This window comes from Monodon monoceros, unplaced genomic scaffold (genome assembly GCF_005190385.1).
Source record: "Monodon monoceros isolate NGI ecotype Baffin Bay Population unplaced genomic scaffold, NGI_Narwhal_1 Super_Scaffold_13, whole genome shotgun sequence".
Taxonomy (NCBI): domain Eukaryota; kingdom Metazoa; phylum Chordata; class Mammalia; order Artiodactyla; family Monodontidae; genus Monodon; species Monodon monoceros.
This window is the reverse complement of record NW_021703769.1, coordinates 73,743,290-73,766,038: the sequence shown is the minus strand read 5'-3', so window position 1 is coordinate 73,766,038 and position 22,749 is coordinate 73,743,290. Positions and strand designations below refer to the sequence as shown.

The 22,749-nt window shown below is 47.4% G+C and overlaps 1 protein-coding gene across 1 annotated transcript in view; it reads left to right on the top strand.

The window, feature by feature from the left end:
- Positions 1-22,749, top strand: part of AUTS2 (activator of transcription and developmental regulator AUTS2) — a 1,114,904-nt gene that overhangs the window by 1,012,039 nt on the left and 80,116 nt on the right. Inside the window, 1 exon segment of the mRNA XM_029220383.1 lies at positions 15,413-15,464. Within this exon segment, the coding sequence (XP_029076216.1) occupies positions 15,413-15,464 (52 nt within the window).

The following is a 22,749-nucleotide window of genomic DNA, read 5'->3' as shown; positions in this document are numbered from 1 at the left end:
AGATCCCACATGCCGCGGAGCAACTAAGCCCGTGCGCCACAACTACTGAGCCTGTGCTCTAGAGCCCGTGAGCCACAACTACTGAGCCCACGTGCCACAACTGCTGAAGCCCGTGCTCCGCAACAAGAGAAGCCACTGCAGTGAGAAGCCCGCACACCACAACAAAGAGTAGCCCCCGCTCGCCGCAACTAGAGGAAGCCCACACACAGCAACGAAGACCCAACACAGCCAAAAATAAATAAATAAATGTTAAAAAACCTCACCAGAGCCTGCTGCCAATGACGGTCAGCTAATTTCTCTAATCCTCATATAGGCTAGTTATTTGTAATCGTTTTCCTGGCCTTATGTTTTATCTTTAAACCCACCAGTCATTTCATAAATACATGTTGTCAGCTCTAAGTGAGCACTAGTAACAGAGAGAAAATCCATCCATCACCACTAGTGAGAATGAGAAAACAACTCAGAGCACACAGCCTGGTTGAATGTTGTTTGCAGTTTGATCTTTGTATAAGAAGGACATCATAAATTTACGTAAAAGCTACCAGCCAACAACTGTATTTTTATCAACCTCCCCCTCTCCAAGAAAACTCATCTCTAGGAAAATCAATTGCATTCTTTACCAGCAGCACAAAGGAAAGTCTTGTTACTTACAGGCGAGTGGCTATTTGAAAGCCTGGCTACAATTTTCCTGTTTTGCTAACACTTGTAATTAAATCCGTCAACTCCCTCTAAGATTCTGTGTAAATACCAGATGCTCACTACATTTTTTTTTTTCCTCCTGGAGAATACGAAAAATTGTACACTAACTTCTAAGGAGGCACAAACCTGGGTCAAAGCAGGCCTCTGAAGGACCACCCTTGCCGTCCACCCAGGCCCCATCCCCATCTCTTGCCTTGGCGGGGATGTTAACGCCCCTGCCCTGGTTCAGGAGCAGATGGCTGGGGGTGGGGCGTGGTGGACAGAGGACCCAGACGGTGGGCGGGAGGCAAGTGGGGAAGGAGGGGCCGTGCCTCTCGCTCCCCGCGGGCCTGCAGCCTGCTTTTCACGTGCTGTGAGTGTGGCCCCGCCAGCTGTCACTGGAATTCATGCAGTTGGTCATACAGGGATCAGAGGAGGAAGTTTGGGATGGCTCTGGGCAAATCCACCCTTTCTACCAGGGGTGAGGACATCCTCCTGTAGCACCTGTATTCCTCAGGGGGTTCAGACACATAGGATCTTCCCCCCCCCCCACTTCCCTATACAAAGAAGTGTAACATTTGGTCCCAGAGGTGATGGTATTTCAGCAGTAGGCAAAGCAAACCCCCTTGGGTTTTCCAGAATTAAATGGAGTTGCTTAGAGTTGTCTGTCATTGCCTCAGGAGAAAGCTGAGAGGGTGTTAAATGAATCATGAAAGAGAATCAACATACCTGCTGGTATTTAAATTTGAGTGTGTGGAGTGTGGGTGTCTTGGCATTTGTGATGCAAAACCCAGGAAAGGGTTCTCCCCCTCCCCCTACCAACTCAGTCCTAGCAGTTTCACTCTGTGGGAATTTACTTTAAAAACATTTAGCACTCCTAAAAATATTAGCAAAATATTCATATTATATATAGGGGCAACCCCCAACCCTCCTTACTTAAAACCCATTCCTGGCTTTGGCTTTTTCCCCCACTAGTTTTGATGGGTGGGTTGCCACACAGGGGGTTTGCTTCATCACCGAAGGTTTTAGGCGGACCTCTGAGACCCCCTCGAATGTGTGAGCGTGTGGAAGGAGCGAGGATTGGAAGCGCGGAGCCCCTGGCCCACGCCACCTCAGCTACTTTCAGTTTCTATGTGAAACCGAAATCACAGCAGAGCTGTCAGATGGCAGCTGTGCATTTGGTGAAAATGAGAATTCCAGATTTCATGCTAATTCGGTTTCAGGTTCCTTTGAACCTGCAGTTTCATGAGGCTGTGCTTAAAACTGCAATCTGTTTTAGATAAAAGCAGGGATTACTAAAGACTTTTTAGTTTTGCAAACATTCGCAGCCTCCAAAAGGAAAGGGGGATTTCAGATTTATTCTTTCATTAACATTGTCATGTTAAGTTTTCTTCTACTTTATCAAATAGAAAACTTTTCCTTATTTCGGCAGTGATTTTTCTTACTTCAGGATTTTTCGGTTGCCGTTATTTATCTCTATTTTAGTAGTGTCCTTTCTCTAACTTCAAGGTCCTTGTCATTCCCTTGCAGAGGCTGGAAAGCAAAGGTGATGCTCATGTCATGTCTCATCCTGGCACGTGTTCATCTTTCTTTTTCTGAATGTTGGCGCTGCCTTCGATGGTTGTGTCCATTACCAACTGCTTTGTAACAAACTACAAATTTAATAGCTTAAAACACAACAGTTTTACTTATTTGCTAACGATTTTGCAGTTTGGGCAGGGCTCTTCAAAGACAGCTTCTCTCTGTTGCACATGGCATCAATTGAGGCAAGCTCAGCCGGGGCTGGAGGAGCCACTTCCAAGAGGCTTATTCACAGGGCTGGCAAGTTGTCACTGGCTGTTGGCTGGGAACTCAGCTAAGTCTTTGGTCCCATGGCTTTAATTCTCCTCCATGTGTGCTTCCTTGGGCTTCCCCACCACATGGTGTCTGCATTCCAAGAGAATAGAAGCAGAAGCTGCTTAACACCTGAAGAAGTTTTCTTAATACCTTAACAAGCTCAGAAGGTCCAGATCATCACTTCCTCCACATTTTATTGTTCAGAACAGTTACAGGTCCAGCTCAGATTCCAGGGTAGAGGGCTTAAGCTCCACCTTCCCATGGGAGAATAGCTTGCACGTATAGAATTATCGCAGGCCACATTGAGAGAGTAGCAACCTCAGTGGTCGATGTGGTATTTTAATTAGTAATCAATTTTCAAGAGGATTTAAATGTGCTCTGTTGTTAGCCTTGTGATGATGGGTTTCTATATTCCATGAAAAGCTAAACTGGTGGCAATTTGTGGAAAGGACTTGACAGTTTATTTTTGAAACAGTGTCTTCATTCTCTTCTGTTTTCGTTGGCAGAGATATGGTCATTCACTCATTGACTCGTTGACCTGACACTCTTTACTGACGACACGTAAGGCATGAGAGTACACTCTAGATGTTTAGGGGAATGATGATGGTGGGGTGGGATGTGTGTGTAAGGGCACAGTGTGGCCCTCAAAGGATTGAATCTTTGCTCTCCAAAGTTGTGCCTTATTCCCACTGAGGACATTTGTGCCCCTAAAGGAATAACAGTGTCCAGAGGTGAACCAAGGAACTGGTAACGCCTGTCAGACATTGTCTTGGATATATTTCCCTAAGGAAACCTTCCAGATAAGCTGTAGTTTGGAGCAGAAGAAGAAATTGCTGGTTTAATTAATTTGCAGCAAAGGTCTGTAAATGGAGACTGTACAGGACCAGAGAGGAGGGGAGTTCGCAGGTCTTTGCAGGCATGCAGGCTTGCCCTCACCCTATGTAACTGCAGTGAATGATCCTAGCAACTGGCATTTGTATGGTAGTTGACCGTTGGCAAAGTACGTCGTTTGATGGATAGAGCCACAGAGACAGAGGCTATTGGAATGGCCATGTTCGAGTGTCCCACCCCATTTTGACAGTGCAGAAGGGACAGGGAGGAAAACTGAGACCAGAACAAGGGTGAAAAATCAGAAATATTGGTCAATATGAATGCTTTCAGGAAAGCTAAGCCAAGGGGATTCTTTGACATTCTAGCTGCCCACCTGGTACCCCAGCAACTGTATGATTCACCAAAACAGTAGAAGCAAATGTTTCGCTCTTACCCAACAAGAATTTCCCCAAGTAAATATTTGGACCGTCAGGATACTCTACAATGAAGCTAAAATGAAAGCACAAAGCTTTGTTAGGTCCACGTACATCAGTATAGATGGAGGAAAAAAATGTCCAGTATGCTAGAGATTATTAATACTTTCAGGTAACGTGTTTCCAGGAAAAGAGAGCAAACCCCTTGAGAGAAAGTTGGAGGGAAAGATGTGCTGACGTGGGATTGGCCACCGTTTCACGTGTTCCTTTCACAAACTACCTTAATGTGGGATGTAAGTAATCGTTCACACTACAAAACCTATGCAGGTAAACTACTCACATATCCTAGTAGTATTCACACAGCCCAAACAGCTTTACCATGACCCTCTAGATCTTGAAACCTCTCTAGATTTTAGATGTCAGAATTTATTTTGACTTAGATCTAGAACTGGCATTTCTGCATTGGGAGTATGTGGAATCCAGATTTGGCCAACGGAGTAAGAAATCAAGATCTACCAGTAGTGTGGACTGTAGACCCCGGTACAGTGGAGAAGGGGCCGGATGTACCCGCTAGAACTCTGCTATCATCCTGACTCCTTCACTTCCAAAGGGTGCACTTACATACTGTGTATCAGTTGCCTCATGTGAAATATGGAGAATAGCAATTTCTCTGTTTACCTCACAGGGTTGATGTAAGAGCAGATGACATAATTACCGTAAACATTTTTGAAAAATATATGTTACATAGGCAAGCATGGGGACACCTCACGAGAGGCTGAATCTTAGGAGCAGTAAGTGGTATCATAGTATATAATTTATGGCCTCTGTCTTTTCCTGGTCTTGGATTCACTAGCTCGTTGGTTGGTTTCTTCCTCCCTTTCATTTCAAGGTCCTAAAACGAAGATTAGAATCATATTTTGAGCCTGACCCAGGCCTGGTATAGCAACAGTCTTTCCCTGGGACTAACTGAAGCTAGAAATGAGGATCCTCACAGAGACACAGAAAAACAGTTTCCCATTAGTGCAAAACTTAACTGAAATTATAACAGTGTACCTGGTGTGACTTTGACGGTAAAAATGGTTGGAGAGGGCTTCCCTGGTGGCGCAGTGGTTGAGAGTCCGCCTGCCGATGCAGGGGACATGGGTTCGTGCCCCAGTCCGGGAAGATCCCACATGCCGCGGAGCGGCTGGGCCCGTGAGGCGTGGCCGCTGAGCCTGCGTCCGGAGCCTGTGCTCCGCAACGGGAGAGGCCACAGCAGTGAGAGGCCCGCGTACCGCCAAAAAAAAAAAAAAAAAAAAAAAGGTTGGAGAGGCCACATGAGGTCCTATCTCTATATCCGTGTGAATCATTCGTGTCCATGTGTGGAAGATCTCTCAAGGGCCCCTGTCTCTCCCTGGAACTGTTGAAAATTTGGGGGAGCTCACTCAGTCCAAAGTGGCTCAGATGCCTCTCGCAGAGAGAATTGGGAAACATGGCTGGTTCCCCAGCAACCCCCGTTTTCCACAGCAGCCTTTTCTAATAGGCCACTTAGTGCACCTGCTGACACACAGACAGCTGCGCCCCTACCAGTGACCACACGGACTGCCTTCCCTGGTGGGCCCCCTCTCCTATAGCTCCTAATTCACATATGGGGGCTGTGACAGCCCCTGTGTCCTGAGTGAGCCCCGGCCCCGTCTCCCCCAGCTCGGTCCTCCCTTCCCTCAGCCTACAGCGCATCCGTCCACTAGAGATGACTGTCAAGTCCACCTTTGACATGGCACCATAAAGGACCTTTTTTACTTTCCCCCTAGAAGAGTGGGTGCTTGACCACCTGAATTTTTGAAACTAAGAGGGGCCACTGTCAGCCAATCTTACCAAAACTAAGAATACCTACTCCTCGATGGCTTGTAGCCAAGGAAGACAAGGTATTGCTCCGGATGCCTTCACACAGTAATTCATTCACTCCTCACAGCAGTTGCTGTAATACTAGTAAGTGCTGTTATTGCCCTATTTTACAAATGAGGAAACTGAGGCACAGAGAGATGGAGCAATCTGTCCACAGTCACAAAGCTAATAGGCGGTAGTGCAGGAGGAGCCAGGAGTTGAACCCAGCAGTTCCGTCATCAGTAGCTATGCTTTCTTAAAAATAATTTATTTATTTATTTATTTTTGGCTGTGTTGGGTCTTCGTTTCTGTGCGAGGGCTTTCTCTAGTTGCAGCAAGCAGGGGCCACTCTTCATCGTGGTGTGCGGGCCTCTCACTGTCGCAGCCTCTCTTGTTGTGGAGCACAGGCTCCAGACGCGCAGGCTCAGTAGTTGTGGCTCATGGGCCTAGTTGCTCCGTGGCATGTGGGATCCTCCCAGACCAGGGCTCAAACCCATGTCCCCTGCATTGGCAGGCAGATTCTCAACCACTGCGCCACCAGGGAAGCCCAGTAGCTATGCTTTTAACCACCAGACCAGCTACCTCGCAGTTATGGCTGGCTCCAGTTTACAGGCCCTCCTAACCAGTCTTCCTCGTATATAAAAAGCACAACAACAAGTTGCATCGTGTTTCGTTATTTAGTGTTTTCAACGACACTCTACAAGGGTTGAATTCTATTACTAGCTCCATTTTACAGATGAAGAAAATGAGGCTTAGGAAAAGTTAAGTAACAACTCAAGATGAACCAGCTATCTTGATCGAGACTGGATTCAAGCCTACATCCTTCTAATGTCCAGCCCACACCCCTAACCACGGGGCCAGGGACCGTGAATTATAAAATCCAGTAAGCGGCAAAGACAGCTAAAGGAAATGACTCACCAAAAGCATCTTCCTTTCAACTTAACGCTTTACTTTCCTCACTGTATCATCTTCATTGACTTATTTACACATTTTCTTCTACCCATCCTTTTAGTTCATGCAGACATTTTATACACGATTTCTCATTTTAATTACCTCTGGTCCCCCTACCCCACCCCCATCTCTGTGCGAATATAGTGAGAGGAGCCAGGTATTGGAGATTCAAGCAGGTAACTAGGGCAGGGTGAGTACCTGTCCTCAGGGAGCGTGGACTCCATAGCGAATGCAGGTCTCTAGACCCCAAATCACAAACCCCCATCAGTGCTGAATGGTCCGATGGAGGAGGGAACCAAGCCCCGGTGGGCACCAGGAGGGCACGGCCCTATCGTCCTGTGCTTGTGCACGTCTGTGAAAAGTACGATGCCATTTGGGCAACACGAGCAGAGATTGAACGTGTTTTGATTTTTCATTGCCTTTCTTGTGGGATTGTCAGATTCTGAATAGTAATACTTTAATGTTGATTTGGTAAGAGATATTTTATGGTTTTTTATACTTTTTCCCCCTTTGTAGTTTATAGTACACTGTGAAGTTTGAAAGTAAAATTCTTTTTCTTCACTTCTACCCTTGGAAAATATTTATGTCCCCCTGCACCTCAACCGCATGCGTCATAAACTAACCCAGTTCATTCACTTCTCTCTTGTTGCAGCCCCGTGATCAATTGTAGCAACACAGGCACACGATGGTAGAGGCCTTTGCTTTACAGCAGTAAGAGCGTGAGCTATTGCAGTCTCCTTTCAGAGTGATAAGTAATGGGCCTGCCATTTAAAGATGGCCTGAGCAGAGGGGTTTAAGGCCACCTAGGGTTGACTACCGTACATCACTAGAGGAGGAGATCACGATCTCTGGTGCAAAATGCATTGGCCTGCACGCCGAAATCCCTGCGACCCCAAAGGAGTTTTCATGTCCTGGGCTGGACAGCATGGAAGGTTGAAGGTCAGGAATTCGCAGAGGTGGGAAACAGGAGAAGCTTGGCGCCGGGGAGCTTCCCACCAGGGAAGCCCCGGGACTGGGTTTTTAAACCTAGTTTATCTTTAGATATATTTTGAGAATTGAGGAAGAAGTCTCCATATTTTAATTTAGCTTTTTAAAAAAAATTCAGCTAGTTAATCATAGACATGCCTAAGATCTTTGGTCATATGTTAAAAATTGTCGGGAGTTCCCTGGTTGCCTAATGGTTAGGATTCCAGGCTTTCGCTGCCATGGCCCGGATTCAGTCCCTAGTCGGGGAACCTGAGATCCTGCAAGCTGGATGGCGTGGCCAAGAAAAAAAAAAAAATCGTTTCTGAAATAATTGCTCTAACACTGGAAAGACCATTGAATCCATATTCTTACTGCCTGCTTCGTTAGGGCCTCCCCTTTGTAAGACTTGCCCTTCTTAGATCTGGTTCAGAGGCTGAAGGTGACAATAAGAAGCCATTAGTGATTAGTATGTTAAACCTTCTAAAACAGACACGGTGGCTGCCAGCCTTTGACTTTGTAATCTGTAGATTAAAATTCCTATAAAGGGAAGCTAAGTTTCTCAAGGAAAAAAAAAACATAGTAAGTCTAGATTCTTGCACGTGAGATCTCTGACCAGGATCCAGTCACCGAGTGTGTGGATGATCTTTTTTTTCTTTCTACTTCTGATGCTGTCCTGTAGCTTATCCCTTCCAGTTTTTTTTGTTTTTGTTTTTGCCATATGCGGGCCTCTCACTGTTGTGGCTTCTCCCGTTGTGGAGCACAGGCTCCGGACGCGTAGACTCAGCGGCCATGGCTCACGGGCCCAGCTGTTCCGCGGCGTGTGGGATCTTCCCGGACCGGGGCACGAACCCGTGTCCCCTGCATCGGCAGGCAGACTCTTAACCACTGCGCCACCAGGGAAGCCCTATCCCTTCCAGTTTTGACACTGCTTCCTTCCCTGCCAGAAAGGAGGGGGAATAGAGCAACTTGGAACCCAATCAGAATGTACTCATTTGTGTGTCTAGTGAAAGGCTGAGAAATGAAGCAAAGTGGTGGTGGGCACTGTGGCAGGGTGAAGGGTGCTGGAGGGGTACAGGGGGGCTGAATACGGATGCAGTGGTGCAGAGGCCAAGTCTGTGGCTTCTCTTAGAGGCTCAGCTCTTGGCGGTTCTGCATTCCTCCCAATTACAGATAATCACGATACAGAGACACATGCGGATCTCTCCCAGACTTTCATCTGAGGTCTAATCCCTGATAATCAGAGACGACAGTCTAATGCAAGGCGTGGCAAGTGTCAACAGTGCTGCCTGATGACAGCACTTTAGAGGCCTAAGCGCTGGTTTGAGTCGGTCAGCTAAGGTGCCCATGCTTTTGTGCGCCTCAGTTTACCCTGTAGAGGACCCGGTAGGAGCTCTGGTAATTTCTTCCCGGTAATATTGATTTTTATTAGCGAACAAGATAAGAAAACTGTCCCATTTTGATGGCTCCAAAAGAAACAACATTTAAATGTCTTTTCTTGAAAATTTAATGTTTGCCTTTGAGCTATCTTGGTATTGTAGAAACAGCTTCAGAATGAATGGTCCCTGGCTCGAGGGCTTCGGCTGGTTTTCGAGACATCTTGTAAGCAATTGGAAAATCCAGCTTCAGACTCACACCTTCTGAGGCACCTTTTCTTCTGATTTCTCTTTTCTTCTGATTTACCCAGGGAGTCAAGTTAGAGAAAAATCTCTTTTACCTATCTTTAAAAAAAATTCTTTTTTAGAAACACCACATAGTGCTACCATTTGGGATGGGGTGGGGTGTTGTGAAGCTAGAGAGGGAGAGCCTCTTATTTCCAAAATTAATTGTATTTGGAAGTTAAAGGGAAAAAATTATGCCATACAGCAAGCACCCACTTCTTTACCCTTGAGAGGTTTTTCAAGAGTGCCATGAAATCAAACAGTGATGGATGTTCAACTTCAAAGAGGTGAAGAATGGACATTATTGCTTGAAACCAGTCTCCATGTCATTTGTATGTGGTGTACATCTCTCCCAGCCCTGTCCCTTTCCTCTCTTCCCAGCTGCACTCCAGGTGACAGTGGCACTGAAGGGAAATCAGGAGCTCTCACCCACCCTAGTGTGCCTGTTCTACCCTAGAACCCTCCCAGTTGCAACCTAGGCCTTGCTTGCCTTTTTGCCTTGTGCTGGGACAATCTCAGCAACTTTTCCTGTGCACCAAGAAGAGACCCTGCCAAGCTGCAGGTGTGGAATAAAAACTCCAGATGTTTATAGAGGGTCTCTTCACCCCTGTGTATGGCCTGGTACCCTTGCAGGGCCTCTGTGGTTGGGACAGTGACAAAGGCGGCCAGAATTCTGACCAGGGGCCCACCAGACTGGACAGACGGGAGATTTGGTGCTCTGGTGGGAGTGTTTTGCTCAGGGGAACCCACCAGGGGCCAAGTTTGTGGTCATTCAGCCCCCTCCTTCCAGGCGCTACGCTGGGCGCTAGAGAACACAATGATGATAAAGGTTAGGATGATAGTAATTGCTGCGCATTTAGTGAGGCTGTGGCATTGCTTTAATCCTTTCCCTACATCTGATGGTGGCAACCAGCTCCACTTTTGTTGATGCGAAGTGTATAGATGTCAGTGGATTTGAAGACTAAGGGGAGGCGGGATTTGCAAACGGCCACTTCATGCACTGTTATCCTTGAGACCTAACCAAACTGCATTCAGCTTTTGATCAGGTGGGGATAAGGTTAGATTAAGACCTTTTTTTTTCTAATACTAGACTCTGACCACCCCACTCCATTTTCAACAATGTACTTATTACTCTTGTATTGAGCACCTATTATGTGCCAGGCGGTTTACATAAATACATCACTTTCTCATTGAGCCCTCACAGCCATCCAGAGAGCCTGCTCTGTGCAGATGTGACCGGCCTAGTGGCGACTCAACCCCAGCCCGCGGGCCTACTGGCCTTTCCCTGCCGCGGCGCAGCACTGGAAGCGACGGCTGCGGGGAGGGTGCGGAGCGTTGCAGTTCCCGCCGCGCCCGCCCGCCGAGAAGGCGGCCGTGGGGAACTAGGGCCCGAGCCGCGGGGGGAACGACAGCTGTCGAAGTCGCGCCCGGGGACTGCGTCCCCGCGGGGCCGACCCGGCGCCGGGGCCGAGAGAAGGGGCGGCGGGGGGCGGGGCGCGCGGGGCGGGACGGAGGAGGGGCGGTGGCACCGGCGGCTCGGGCTCGGCGCGCCGAGGAAGTCCCGCTCCGAGAGCTGCGAGCGTCTGGAGGAGGCGCGCTTGGCGCAGTCCCGGAGCGAAGTCCGGAGCGAGGGCCGCCTGTGCCGCCGCCGCCCCCTCCCGCCACCCGTCCAGCCGGGGAGCGCGCGGCGCCGGCCGCCGATGGAGTTCACTTGAGCGGCGAGCCGGCGGGAGAGGCAGGCGCCCGCGAGCGGAGCGCGGGCCGGAGCCGAGCCAGCCCCGGGCGCTTTCTGCCGGCCCTCGAGCTCCGGCCGGGAGGCGCCTCCGGCCCCGCGCAGCCCGCCCTGCGCCCCGGACGCTGCAGCGCCGCCCGCGCCGCGTGCCGGCGGGATCGGCCCCGAATAAAGACTCCCGGAGCGTCTCCTCCAGCGCCGCGGCGGCGGCGGCGGCGGCGGCGGCGGCTGGACCGGGACCGGTCGGCCCGCAGTGCTGCTGGAGAGGCGGGAGCGGCAGTCGGGGAGCCCCAGGCGGCCGCCGGGGAGAAGCCGCCGCCGCCGCGCGCCCTCCTCCTCCTCCTCCCTCTCCCTCCTCCCCTCCGCACATGGTCTCCTTTGTCCTGTCGCCGCCGCCGCCGCCTCGCTCTTAGCTCTGCGCGCCGCGGCCGCGGCTAGGGCCGCTCCTCTTCGCCTCGCCCGCCCGCCGGCCTGCCCGGGACGCCCCTCGAGTCCCCGCCGTGCCCGGCCGGCCCCGCGCGCCTCAGGAGCAGCCAGGAGTCAGCGGACGAGCGCGGGCCGGGCGCTCCCTCCCGGCCGCCCGCTGCCCTCCTGGCCTCGGCCGCGCTGGATGTGTGCGCGGCGCTGGCGCTCGGCCGCCTCGGAGCTGCCGTTCGTACGGATTTGGTTCGCGTGCATCCGCTTTCAGACTTTCGCCTGGAAAGGAGAGACTGGCGCGGACCTAGCCCGGTCGGAGTTGGGCGTTTTCTCTTCGTGTTTGGCTGGTTTTCCCCCTGGTCTCTGACGATCCCCCATCGTGAGCCTTGCTCAGGAACCAAACCATGAACTTGGGGCTGACAGGACCGCTTAACCCTTTGCGATCAGGTAATGCATCCCTGGGGGCGCGGTTCCCTCGCTCGCCGCTCGCGGTCGGAAGGGAGGCGGCGGGTCGGGGGTCTTTTGTTGCGGCGGCCGGGCCGGCGGGCAGGGGTGGCAGCGGCGGGTCTGGCGCGCCCGAGCCCCCCGCCGCCACCCATCCCTCCTCCCTCCTGCCGGCCCGGCCGCCCGCCTTTGTACTTTCCACCCCTGGCCAGCCGGGCTCGGGCGGGGAGCGGCGGCGCGGGCGGCCGGAGCTGTGCGGTCGTGCCCGGGGACCGGAGCCGCCCCGGCGCCACCCGCCCCGAGGGGCTCCGCCTGCCTCCGGCTGGGGCCGCGGCCTGCGCCCGCTCGGGCTGAAAACCTTGGCTTTGCGCTCGCTGCCGCTTCCCGGGGTACCGCTTCCCCGCGCCGAGGTCGGGATCCTGGCCCACACAAGGTGCCAAGGGAAGCGAAAGATCCGGGCTCGGTATCGCGGCAGCTGGGGAAGGAACTCGCGCTTAAGTTTCGAGGAGGTTTCTCTTTTCTTGTTGGAAAGCCCCTCCTCGTGCGGGTGCAGAGGGCCGTGCCCGGGATCCGCGGCCGAAGGGAATTAAGGTGGACCTCGAACCCGAGCGGCCGCGCGTCCCACTCCTGTCTGCTCGGAAGGCTTTTCTTCGTTTCCTCATTCTCTGTGTTCCTTTCTTCAATCTGTTTGACTTATTTAACTTTTCTTTAAACACCAACTACGGCGTCTAGTAATTTTTCAGTATTTTTTAAAAAAAATCTGCTTCCACCTCCCCCCGAAATAAAAAGCAGCCAAGAGAGCTTTGTTTTTTTCTGTCACTTTTAGGTGCAGCCACTTCACGCCCTCATCCTCCAAAACCGAGTGAGGGGGATGAGGCGAAATGGCGAGCAAAAGCTAAAGATCTTTAGGATGTAAAGGTGCCCCCGTATTAAGAAAGGAGAGAAGGAAAAGCTGTGCTCGCCGGCTAACCCTTGGCTCACCACGTTTCCATTAGACATCCCTGATTAAAAAAAAAAAATCAGCCAGGAAAATGGTCCAGGTAATATAAGGAATTTCACACTTTTTCCTAAAAAACAATGAAAAAGAAAACACGCCAAAGATTAAGATCCAAGAAGCCACAAATTTGTACAAATGCTTTAAAGCACAAGTTAAATTTGAAAGTTCATCGAGAAAAAGCAAAGAATTTCCTTGTAGTTCCTGCTTAAGACTTTGGCTGAGAAGCTCTTTTCTGACTTTTCAGGACAGTGGTCAGCCATAGTTGTAACCACCTGGATGGGAGAGAAAGGGATCCAGATCATTTTATGATTAGCCTAAGTCCCATTGCTGTCATTTTCTTTTGGGTGTTTTTCCATGGAGACCTTTTTGAGGACCCCCGCCCCCCTTACCCTTACCAGTTACAAAACGGCTTTGTGACATGTATCAGAAAATTAAAGGGCTGGAAAAGCTTTTATTAGAGAGCATTACTCGTAAGTCACTCTGAATATCCTGTCAGACTCATTTCCTTAATAACTTACCGGTTGGCATCATATAATCACATCCTCTAAGTTCGCTTCAGACATAAGGATCACTTAACTGGCTACTTGAGAATATGGTGTGGAGCCCAGTGGAGCTGACAAGGGTGGCAGCCCCAAGGAGGGTGTGCAAGACAGCCAGAGGGCCTCTTCACCTACAGCTTCTGTCCCTCTCTCTCTCCCCCTCTAACACACACACTTACCCCAAGTGTAAATAAAAACTGGATCAAGAACCTTTTCCTCACCCATGCTTTTTGCATTGACGGTACAGTACTTTGTTCCTGTAGTGCTTTGGGCCAGTTAGGCTCCTTTTAATAGGTAGTCCCCAAATCTGCAGGGGTTATTTCAATTTAGTAAAATGAATTAACTAACAGCCCCCCCCTTTTTTTTCCTTTTAAATATATCAACTGTAGTTTAAGCCATGAATTTACCATAGCCATTCCAATTTGAACTAAGAGACACTTTTTCATCAAGGAATGGTGAAATGCTCTTATCTCCAAGTTTTTAGCTGGGAAACTCGTGTTCCTAGACATCTCACTTAATATTATAATATAACAACACTATTCCTGTAATTTTTGCTTCTATAACTCAATATTCTTGATTTGTTTAATGCATATCTTGTTTCCCCCTCCATGCAACACATTTTTGGTGGTTTATTTTTATGAAAAGCTACTGTAATATGCAGTTTTATTTAATTATGTTTAAAATGTCAGGAAGGCCCTCAGCATATTTTTTATTCATGCAAAATAAAAGGAAACATCTATCAAGGATTTATTTTATTTTAAACTGCTCATGTATAAATGTATAGAGTTCAACACTTGTTTTGCACATACTGTGCATTCATTTTTTTCTTGATATATTCATCTTTGGAATCACGTTTACAGTAGGCAGATTAGAATTAAAATAAAGAGGAAAATAGTCATAATAATATTTTGTCTTTCCGTATCACTTGCATTGAGAACTAGAACTTGTTCCCCAGATAACACTCGGGAATATCTCATCTTTATCAACATAAGACAAAAAGACTAAATTGAATATATTCTTTGTCCCCAAAAGCCAGCTCCAGGGTCTGAATATGTTGTATTTCAGATTCCCCCGCACCCTATTTCTTATATTTCTTCTAGATTTATTCGCCGTTCTCTGCTTTGCTTTGTCAAAACATGCATTTCTCTGCATGAAGTGTGAAGACCAGTGATGTCTTACAAGGGTTGGGTAGCAACAACAGCATAAATATAATATAGCCATTATAACTTTAAATGCATATACATCATCAAATTACTGTATAATGGAGCTGCTTAATTTTTAAGTTTATTTTTTAATTTTTCAGGTTCTAGAAATACAGTGCTTCTGAAACATTATAGCATTTTTCTCCAAACAGACTTCATGTTGATTTTCCAGAACATTAGTGTATAATTTAAATGGCCTGTATTCTTGCTGTTTGAACAGGCTTGTTTCACATTCCTGGAGCCACTGTAATAATTAGCAGACGTGATTTCTAGAAAATGGAAAGGAAATAATGCTGATGGTGTGTGTAGTGTCGGGTTGCTGGGCAGGTCGGCAGGCTTTCATTTCAACACCAAGGTCGTCGTGGTTACCACAGGGGGCAGGGATGTTGGGGTCATCAGAGAAATCTTTAAAAATGAATTTCAGGGAGTGCTGGTTGACACTTTTTAGTGAGGAGAAGCTTAGCATTAAATAATAGGCATTTCTAGTTTGTGAGAGAAAATTGAAAAATATGGCATGTCTGCAAATATGAAAAATGTACCGTTTCCAAAATAATGATCTGTCAATGAAATTGCAAAATCATTATGCGAATGAGCTGAATTGCTTTGTGTATCATCTCATAGAAATATGTTTTGCACAGATAATATGTCTAATAAGGACATGTTTTTAAAATCAGATTTTTTTCTTCCCTCAGCAAGTAGCTGCACTGCAGGCCTGGCTCTCGCAGTCAACCAGCACCACCTTATGGAGGATTGGGGGAAATTGCCGCTTTCCTTTTTAGGCTTTTCCAAAACGTAGTAAAATTGATTTAAAATCATCGTAATGATGATGGTGATGACAAAATTAATGACAATAGTAATGCTTTCTTTCCCCTTCTTGTGTTGCAGGCCTCAGATGCCAGCTCTGAAAAACTCTTCAATACTGTTATTGTAAACAAAGGTAAGGCTCCTTAAATCCGAGCAATAGCTTATTTTTCTGTTTGCTCCGTTGTCGGGATGAAAGCATAAAGAACAATGGTCATTCCCTTTTCATTCTGGAGCTACGGTTCATAGTTTGTATTTTTGCTTGAGACAGAATCTGTGTGCTTTTGTGTTGCATCCCAAAACAGTTTGTTTTAAAAGAATATGTTGAATCCTTACTTAAATTGATTTGACTAAGAAATTACTACTGTCTATGCGACTTTCATTTAATGTAGGAAGTGGTAATGGAGAATAAGAGTTCTCAAGATGCCTTAACTTTGTTACTTATCAACAACCCAGCAGTTGGAGGACGGTAAATCGCTGATTTGTACTGCAGACTCTAATATCAGTGCATGTTTAGTGTTCACAGCATTATGGTCATAAACCAAGCCTTACTCTGCTGTGGGCTTTCTGTAAAATTAATAAACGATCAAGAGGACAAAATTTAAATACGTGCCACCCCATTACTTTCTTCCAAACTGCAATATAGAGCAAGAGAGGCTAATGATATAGCAATACATTAAGGGGAAACTTATCTTAAATCACTGCCAATAGGTTTCTGGTCAGTTTTCATTTGTAGCAGTATTGTTGGAAATAATGACATTTAAGGGAGCTTCTAATCACAGGCTTTACAGGGGTGTATACTTTGAAAGGTATAAATCATATAAATTATTTGATCTCTTTCTCTCCACTGTAGAACCTGTTGTAGGTGCTTGTGTGGTAATCGCTAAATACAGAACGTATGCTTCCTGTCGTGGTCTCGTTCTGTATTACACGGAAGATACTTGGTAGCTTGAACAGGGTTGGGCCTTCATGAAATGAAATACGAAACCACCCTGGCATTCTATAGTTGCCTTGGCTAGCATTTTTGCTAGCTGGTTGGTCACACATGTTTCCAAGTGCAGTTATTTTGAGCTCCCAGATTATTTTAGAACTGGAACCAACTGCAGGCTTCAAATAGTACATTATGTTTAGGCTTCCCTCTAGGTGTACATGCTTATGTGATTGCTGTCACTCCCAGAATTATTGTCCTATTGAATTTTATCTTTTTTTATTGCGTAATGGGGTATTCCAGTTTTATGTTTCATCATGTATTTTGATGGACTGAAAGCTTGTATCAATTTGTTGTCCATCATGCTAAAGCCCAATAAAAGAAGATACACTGCAGTTCACAGCGTACAGGGCTCAAATGGAAAGATACGTCATTGTTTATGGATCATTTTGGCGAGGGAAGAGGTTGGGTAGATGGTCGTGTGTCCCTGACTGATAGGAGGAGGTGGAGCCCGAGGCCGGACAGTTCACCAAAAGGAGGTCCTCTGTGTTTCAGTGACACCCTGCCCCACCCCCTCCCCAGGCCCTCCAGCCCACATGACCGTGTCTCTCTTTTGCTAACTTGCTGTAAAGTTGTGGAATGTGTTTCCCCTCTCTGGGATCAGGCCTGGCAGGAGAGTTGGCTCTGGGACCTGCACTCAGGCCCCGCTGCCCTCACGGTGCTGAAAGCCTCCCCTTCAGGGCCGAGGAGGAGTGATCCATGACAGGCAACATCCTCGTCCCTCTGCCTCTTCCCTCCTGCTCCCCTGGCCCCTCTCCCTTTTCCAATCAAACGTCTCCCACGTTCTTATTTTTGTTTACTTACAGAGTGTGATTTGTGGCATCTCTTTGGTTGTGAATAGTCATCCTGACAGGGTGCCTTTCTTCTGAGCTGCTTTTCTGGGGGTGATTTAGCTGCCTTGAAAGGATTAAGGTTTCTTTGTGTACACTAAAATCAACATAGGCTTTTTGCTAAGCTTTGCTTGGGAAACCACACACAAATAAGCATTTTAGCTGATGGCAGATTATTCCTTTGCCCCTTATTTCCATCAGAATGGCCTTTCTTTTCTCCTCCAGAGTTTCCCCTTAATGCCTTATGCTAATTCCTGTTGGTAACATGAATGACAAGAGCCGGAATCAATGCAAATCCAGGTGCTGCAAAGTAGACTGGACTGGTATCCAGCACCCGCCCTCCCCCTGGAGAGAAAGAGATTAAGGGGGGGGGGGCCGGGGAGGGGGAAGCATGGGGGCAGTTTTGTTAAGGGGATTAGTATTCAAACTGCTAAGTATCAGGAAAACAAGTTCAAAAAGAGATTCATTGTATAGTGATAATGTCAATAATTGCTTCAAGACAGGTGCAGAGAGTCTTGCTATGTGCATGTGGGTTTGGGTCTGTTTTTACTCTGGGTAGTGGCAGTGTTTACTGGATGGATGGTTGACAAGGCCTTCAAGGAACTGTCAGCTTCCTGCACATCAAGTTCAAGTTCTCCTGCAAAGCAGCCTGCCCGCCTGCAAGTCAGGTCTCCCGTCTCTGTCCAGTATTCTTAGCCAAGAGCAATAAAAAGCAATGTAAGAAAGGGCAAATTTATACCAGGTAACAAACACCACTGGGAAGATCTTCAAAGCCTCGGCTTATTGAACAGTTTGATGAGTGCAGGGAAGCTGACACGTGTATTCCTTCTCCTCCGATGTTTAAAGCTACACATCACCTCTCCCTCTCAGCAGCCCCACCGGGCTCTGGCCTTCCAGAAGTGTGGCTTTCAGCCGCTGGCGAGATTACGCTTGTGGAGCCCGGTGGCAGGCGGATTCGGTCCATAAAATTTCACTGTGGGAGGGCAGTGCTAATCTCACAAGCTGATTGTGGTGGGGCCGGCCGGCCGGGCGTGGGGTGCGCAGCTTTGATGTCTGCGCTGGGCGGTTGGGGGATGGGGCTGTGGCTGAAGCAGCAGGGGCCGTGGCTCAGGTCCCATCAGTCTGTTGGTGAGCTGGAGTAAGTTGTTTCGCCTCTTTAGGTCAGAATTTTCAATCATAGCAAAACCTAGTCCTGGGCCGACGTCTCTGGTGGGGATAAAACAGTTAGCTGGGGAGGGGCGGAGGGGCTGAAGCAGAGTAGGTGCCATGAACACATTGTATATCCCTTCTGCCTGTTTGGTTTTATTTTGACTCTCTCGGTGTTGTAGAGTCTGTCCAATTTAACAGAGGACCAGCAAGATTTTTGTGTTTAGGTGTTCCCAATCGTTGTTTCCTTCTGACGCCTTTTATTTCCCACTTTGAAACAAATTAATCAAACGGTGCGTGCTTGCATGTACACAGGACATGCCCAGTGAGAACTGAGCTTGTCCAGAGGGGCGGGGAGATGAACCTCCAAGTTGCAGGGCTTAGGGTTGGAGACATAAAAAAATAGTTTAACTTTAATCAAGGTCCTGGTTGCCTTATTTAATCTTTATGTGTTTAAATGTTTACAGGATGTTCATGCGAATTTTATGAATCCTTCTGTCTTTGGCAGACTCAACCATCTGCCAAAGAAAAAATTAATTTTCCCAGTGAGACAGAGACACACAGAGAGAGACTTAAGTTCTTGTCCATATTTAGTTGGTTGAACTGCTGTAGGAGCAGTAGGATTTGTACCCCAAATTCTAGACTGTTTATCCTTAAAAGGAACTAACTGGTCAGTCAATTCAGTGTGTCCAGCCAGTATTTATTACCCTTCTTAACCTACTCTACGTCCTACTTCTCAGGGGTTTTGCCTCTTTCATACATAGGCAGAAATGCAGAAAATGAGTACTTAGCAGACATGACTATCCTGCCAGCCCTGGTGTAGGTCCACGGTCTAGTTTAGGGGTAGAGAAAAGGCCCTGAATTGCCTCTTTTCCAGGATCTGTCCTGCAGCCAAGGCAAGTTAGCGATGAGAGGAGCCAGGTGGTGCACTTCACCCCATCACTCTCACCCCTTCTCTGGCCGTCATCTTCGTCCTGTGGTCATGTCGGCCCTCCCGGGGAGAGGTGCCCTGAGCTAACTGTGAGAGAGCTGCGTGTTCCCAGATAGCTGGGGTGGGGAATGACCCAGGTAGGGATGAGGCCCCTGATTTGTGCTCCCTTCTGCCGTGAGCACCCCCATCTACTGAAACGTATACAGCAAAGGAGCAGCCACCCACCCTCCCGGGTGGGACCCCACCTCCCCTCCCCCAGGTCAGCCGTGGGGACTCTGGTGGACACTCACTCACCATGATGAGTGCCAGACGGAACACTGGGGCCACCTTGAGCTCTCTCTGACCAGGGCTGGTTTTCCTTTCCCAGGCCCCACCAGGCGAACTAGTGGCCACACAGGCCTCTTCTTGGGGTCGATTTTGTGCTGAGGGTTTCCTTGGGACACGGATGAGGTTGGAGCCTTTAGAATTAGTAGGGCCTTTGGGTATCTTTGACAATATGGTTTTATCACCAGCATAGAAGGAAAAGCTGGCTAAAAAATTGGTTGAGGTTTGAGATGAAGTGAGAAAAGATGCTGCTTGGTGGGTTGAGGTTCAGTAACTGAGTACATAATAAAATCTTTCATGGAGATGATCTTACTTCATTCATCAGGTTTAGACATAAAGGGGGAATTCCTTGGTTTGGTGACAAGTAAAGGTAAGAGTTATGTGACCACCAAGGCCCCTCCCCTAAAACAATTCTGTGCTTTCTATGTAAGTGAAAACAATGCAATTGAGTGTGGGATAGCTTTCTTTAAAAAAAAAAAAAAAGATACAGAGTTTAAAATCCAATTATAATAAAAATATGGAGACCATTTTACAATTCCTTGCAGCGTCTTGGGTTTCATTGTCAGGAGAACACGACGTAAAGCTCATTCCCCATGTGCAGAGGAGTAAACTGAGCCCATTTTAGCCTCTGTAAATTAGTCCCATTTTTGTACTGTCTTAAATCCTACATAAGGGAAAGTTGGACTGTCACTCATTCTTTATTTTTCCTTCTCTGGATCCTTTTTGTAGTTTCAGAGCGTTTTCTTGGGTCTTTGGAGGATAGAGATGTCTGGTACAGGGGAAATACTATTGAAGGGTAATTGGTGCTTGATTGAAGACAAAGGAGTTGTGGGTGGTTGGGTTTCCCCTCCCACTCCACACTGCAGAGAACACGTAATCAGCTCCTTTTGTTATGGAAATGGACCTTCCTGTAGGAGCCAGACTCTTACACACAGAATTTGTTGTATAGAATTATTCCTTGAGAATTCTTGGAAACAGAAACCTTGTATTCTTAGGGTAAAACCACCGGGAAGGGTCTAAAAAGATTCCATGTGGTCAGAAAGTGTTTCACTCTAGATATTTTTCCATCAACTGCTACCTGGTCTTTCCCTGACCTTGTTCGTGAGTATGGTGGGGAATCCTGGGTAAACGTTGGATCCCCTTACTGGAATTTTAGCTCAAGGGGTGGAAGATATTCCGAGCATTTGAATTGATCTTGATGGTGTCTTTAGAGTAGAACTCTGACAGCGATGCCACTTTGCCAGATAAAAGTAGGCCAGATCTCCTGGTCCTGAGCACCCCTGTGAGCAGGAGCAGGTTATAGGGTAACATTCTTTTAGTCGGATGATCACATGCCACTGTTTATTTTTGAGCCCACCGAAAAGCTCTTCCCTTACTTTATTGATTGACTGATTGCTGCTGTTCTTGGAAAGACTTTTCTCCATACTTGGCAATATTAGCAAAGAAGCTTGAATGTTGATCAGCATCACATTTCATTCTGTTCATATTTAGTGCTTCGTAGAGGCAATGATGTCAAATTCGCTGTCTCAGAAAGTAATCTACATTCATAGTAGACATTTGGCACAAAAAATATCAGATCAGTTCTGGAGAGTCTTTAATGAGAACCGTTAAATGACAAAGGGCCTCCTCACTGGTAACAACCTTCAAGTGCGTGGGGTCAGCCTCAGGCCTGGAGAGTTTCCTGCATGGAGGAAGCTGGTGGCTATCCCATGGCCTCTGGATTATTTCTGGTTTCTGACAACTGCACAAAAACGTTGTTTTCTCTGAAAATGTATGTTTATTTAACTAGGTTTCTTTTTGCTTCACAATCTGGATTCCATTCACTCAGTTACCACTCCAATTAACTAACAATTATTTAACATTAACAGTAATTACAGACGCCAGTTAAGCGCCTACAGATGTCAACTGTTAGCTTTGTACCTAATCACTCAATGAAATGGAGAAAGTTCAACAAACATCAATTAGCCAGGCAATTAGTATGAGTTAGGAAAGAGCATGTTATCATGTGTGAGCTGATTCAATTTATTTTATTTTGGCAGTAAAACACACACAGGCGAGCGGCAGTAAGTTCCTCAGATAAGATAAAACTCTATTGTGTTGCAGCTTACATAAGAATTCTTTCCTTTCCTGTGCGTAAGTCAAATATGCCCTTGCCTGGAATTTATTTAACTAACAAAATTTGTCTCAATTACTCAGAAAGTCCAGCAATGCTCAGTCTCAGGAAGCAACTTTGGTGAATTATGAATCCAGTGAATATGCTGTATAGGGAAATGTCAACATTTTTCAGTGGAAGAATGATTGATTCCCATTCAAGTAATCTCCGTGCATTTCGAATTTTTACCAGTTTATTCTTGAACCTATGGTGGAGCGGGCCCAACAGGGATTTTATTAATTTCATGGTGACTGAACTTTTTGCTCAGCTGTCTTTGATTTAGCCTGGGGCAGCCATCAAAATCTTTTACCTACTTCCCCAGTCTGTGCTTTAAGAAAGTAGAAGTGGCTCTCAACTGAGGACCCACTTCGTGAATTCACCAAAGAGATCCTGGGCCCGAATTCAGATATTCTATCCCACTCCCCCACCCCACCCATAGACTTGACTTCCATCAATTGCCTGGGTGTCTGGACTTGCTGGGAAAGTGCATTCTAAAGCCTGCTTATGTAAGGTGGCCCATCACTTGGTATTTGGAGGTTCATTTTACCTCCGAGTGGAAAGCTGTCCATAAGTGGCTGTGCCTCTGGTTCCCCTCCTAGAAATGCTTTCTCACCAATTCCCGAAGCCTGTGGGTAGGAGTGGAAGGGGCCAATCCTTAGTGGGGTGCTCTGTCAGGTCGCTGAGTGTGTGATGTGCAGAATTCTACATTTGAGCAAACCTCTCAGCGTTAACTGAATCCAGGAGTTGAAAATTTAATATTGGGAGTTCCCTGGTGGCCTAGGGGTTAGGATTCTGGGCTTTCATTGCCGTGGCCCAGGTTCAATACCTGGCCGGGGAACTGAGATCCCACAAGCCACACGGCCAAAAAATAAATAAATAAAATTTGATATTGTGTTCACTAGAATGGCTTAGGGCGAAGAGCTGCCGTGTTCCACGTGCTTTTCTCTTATAAATCTTTTTTTTTTAATTTATTTATTTTTGGCTGCGTTGGGTCTTCGTTGCTGTGCGCGGGCTTTCTCTAGTTGCAGCGAGCGGGGGGCTACTCTTCGT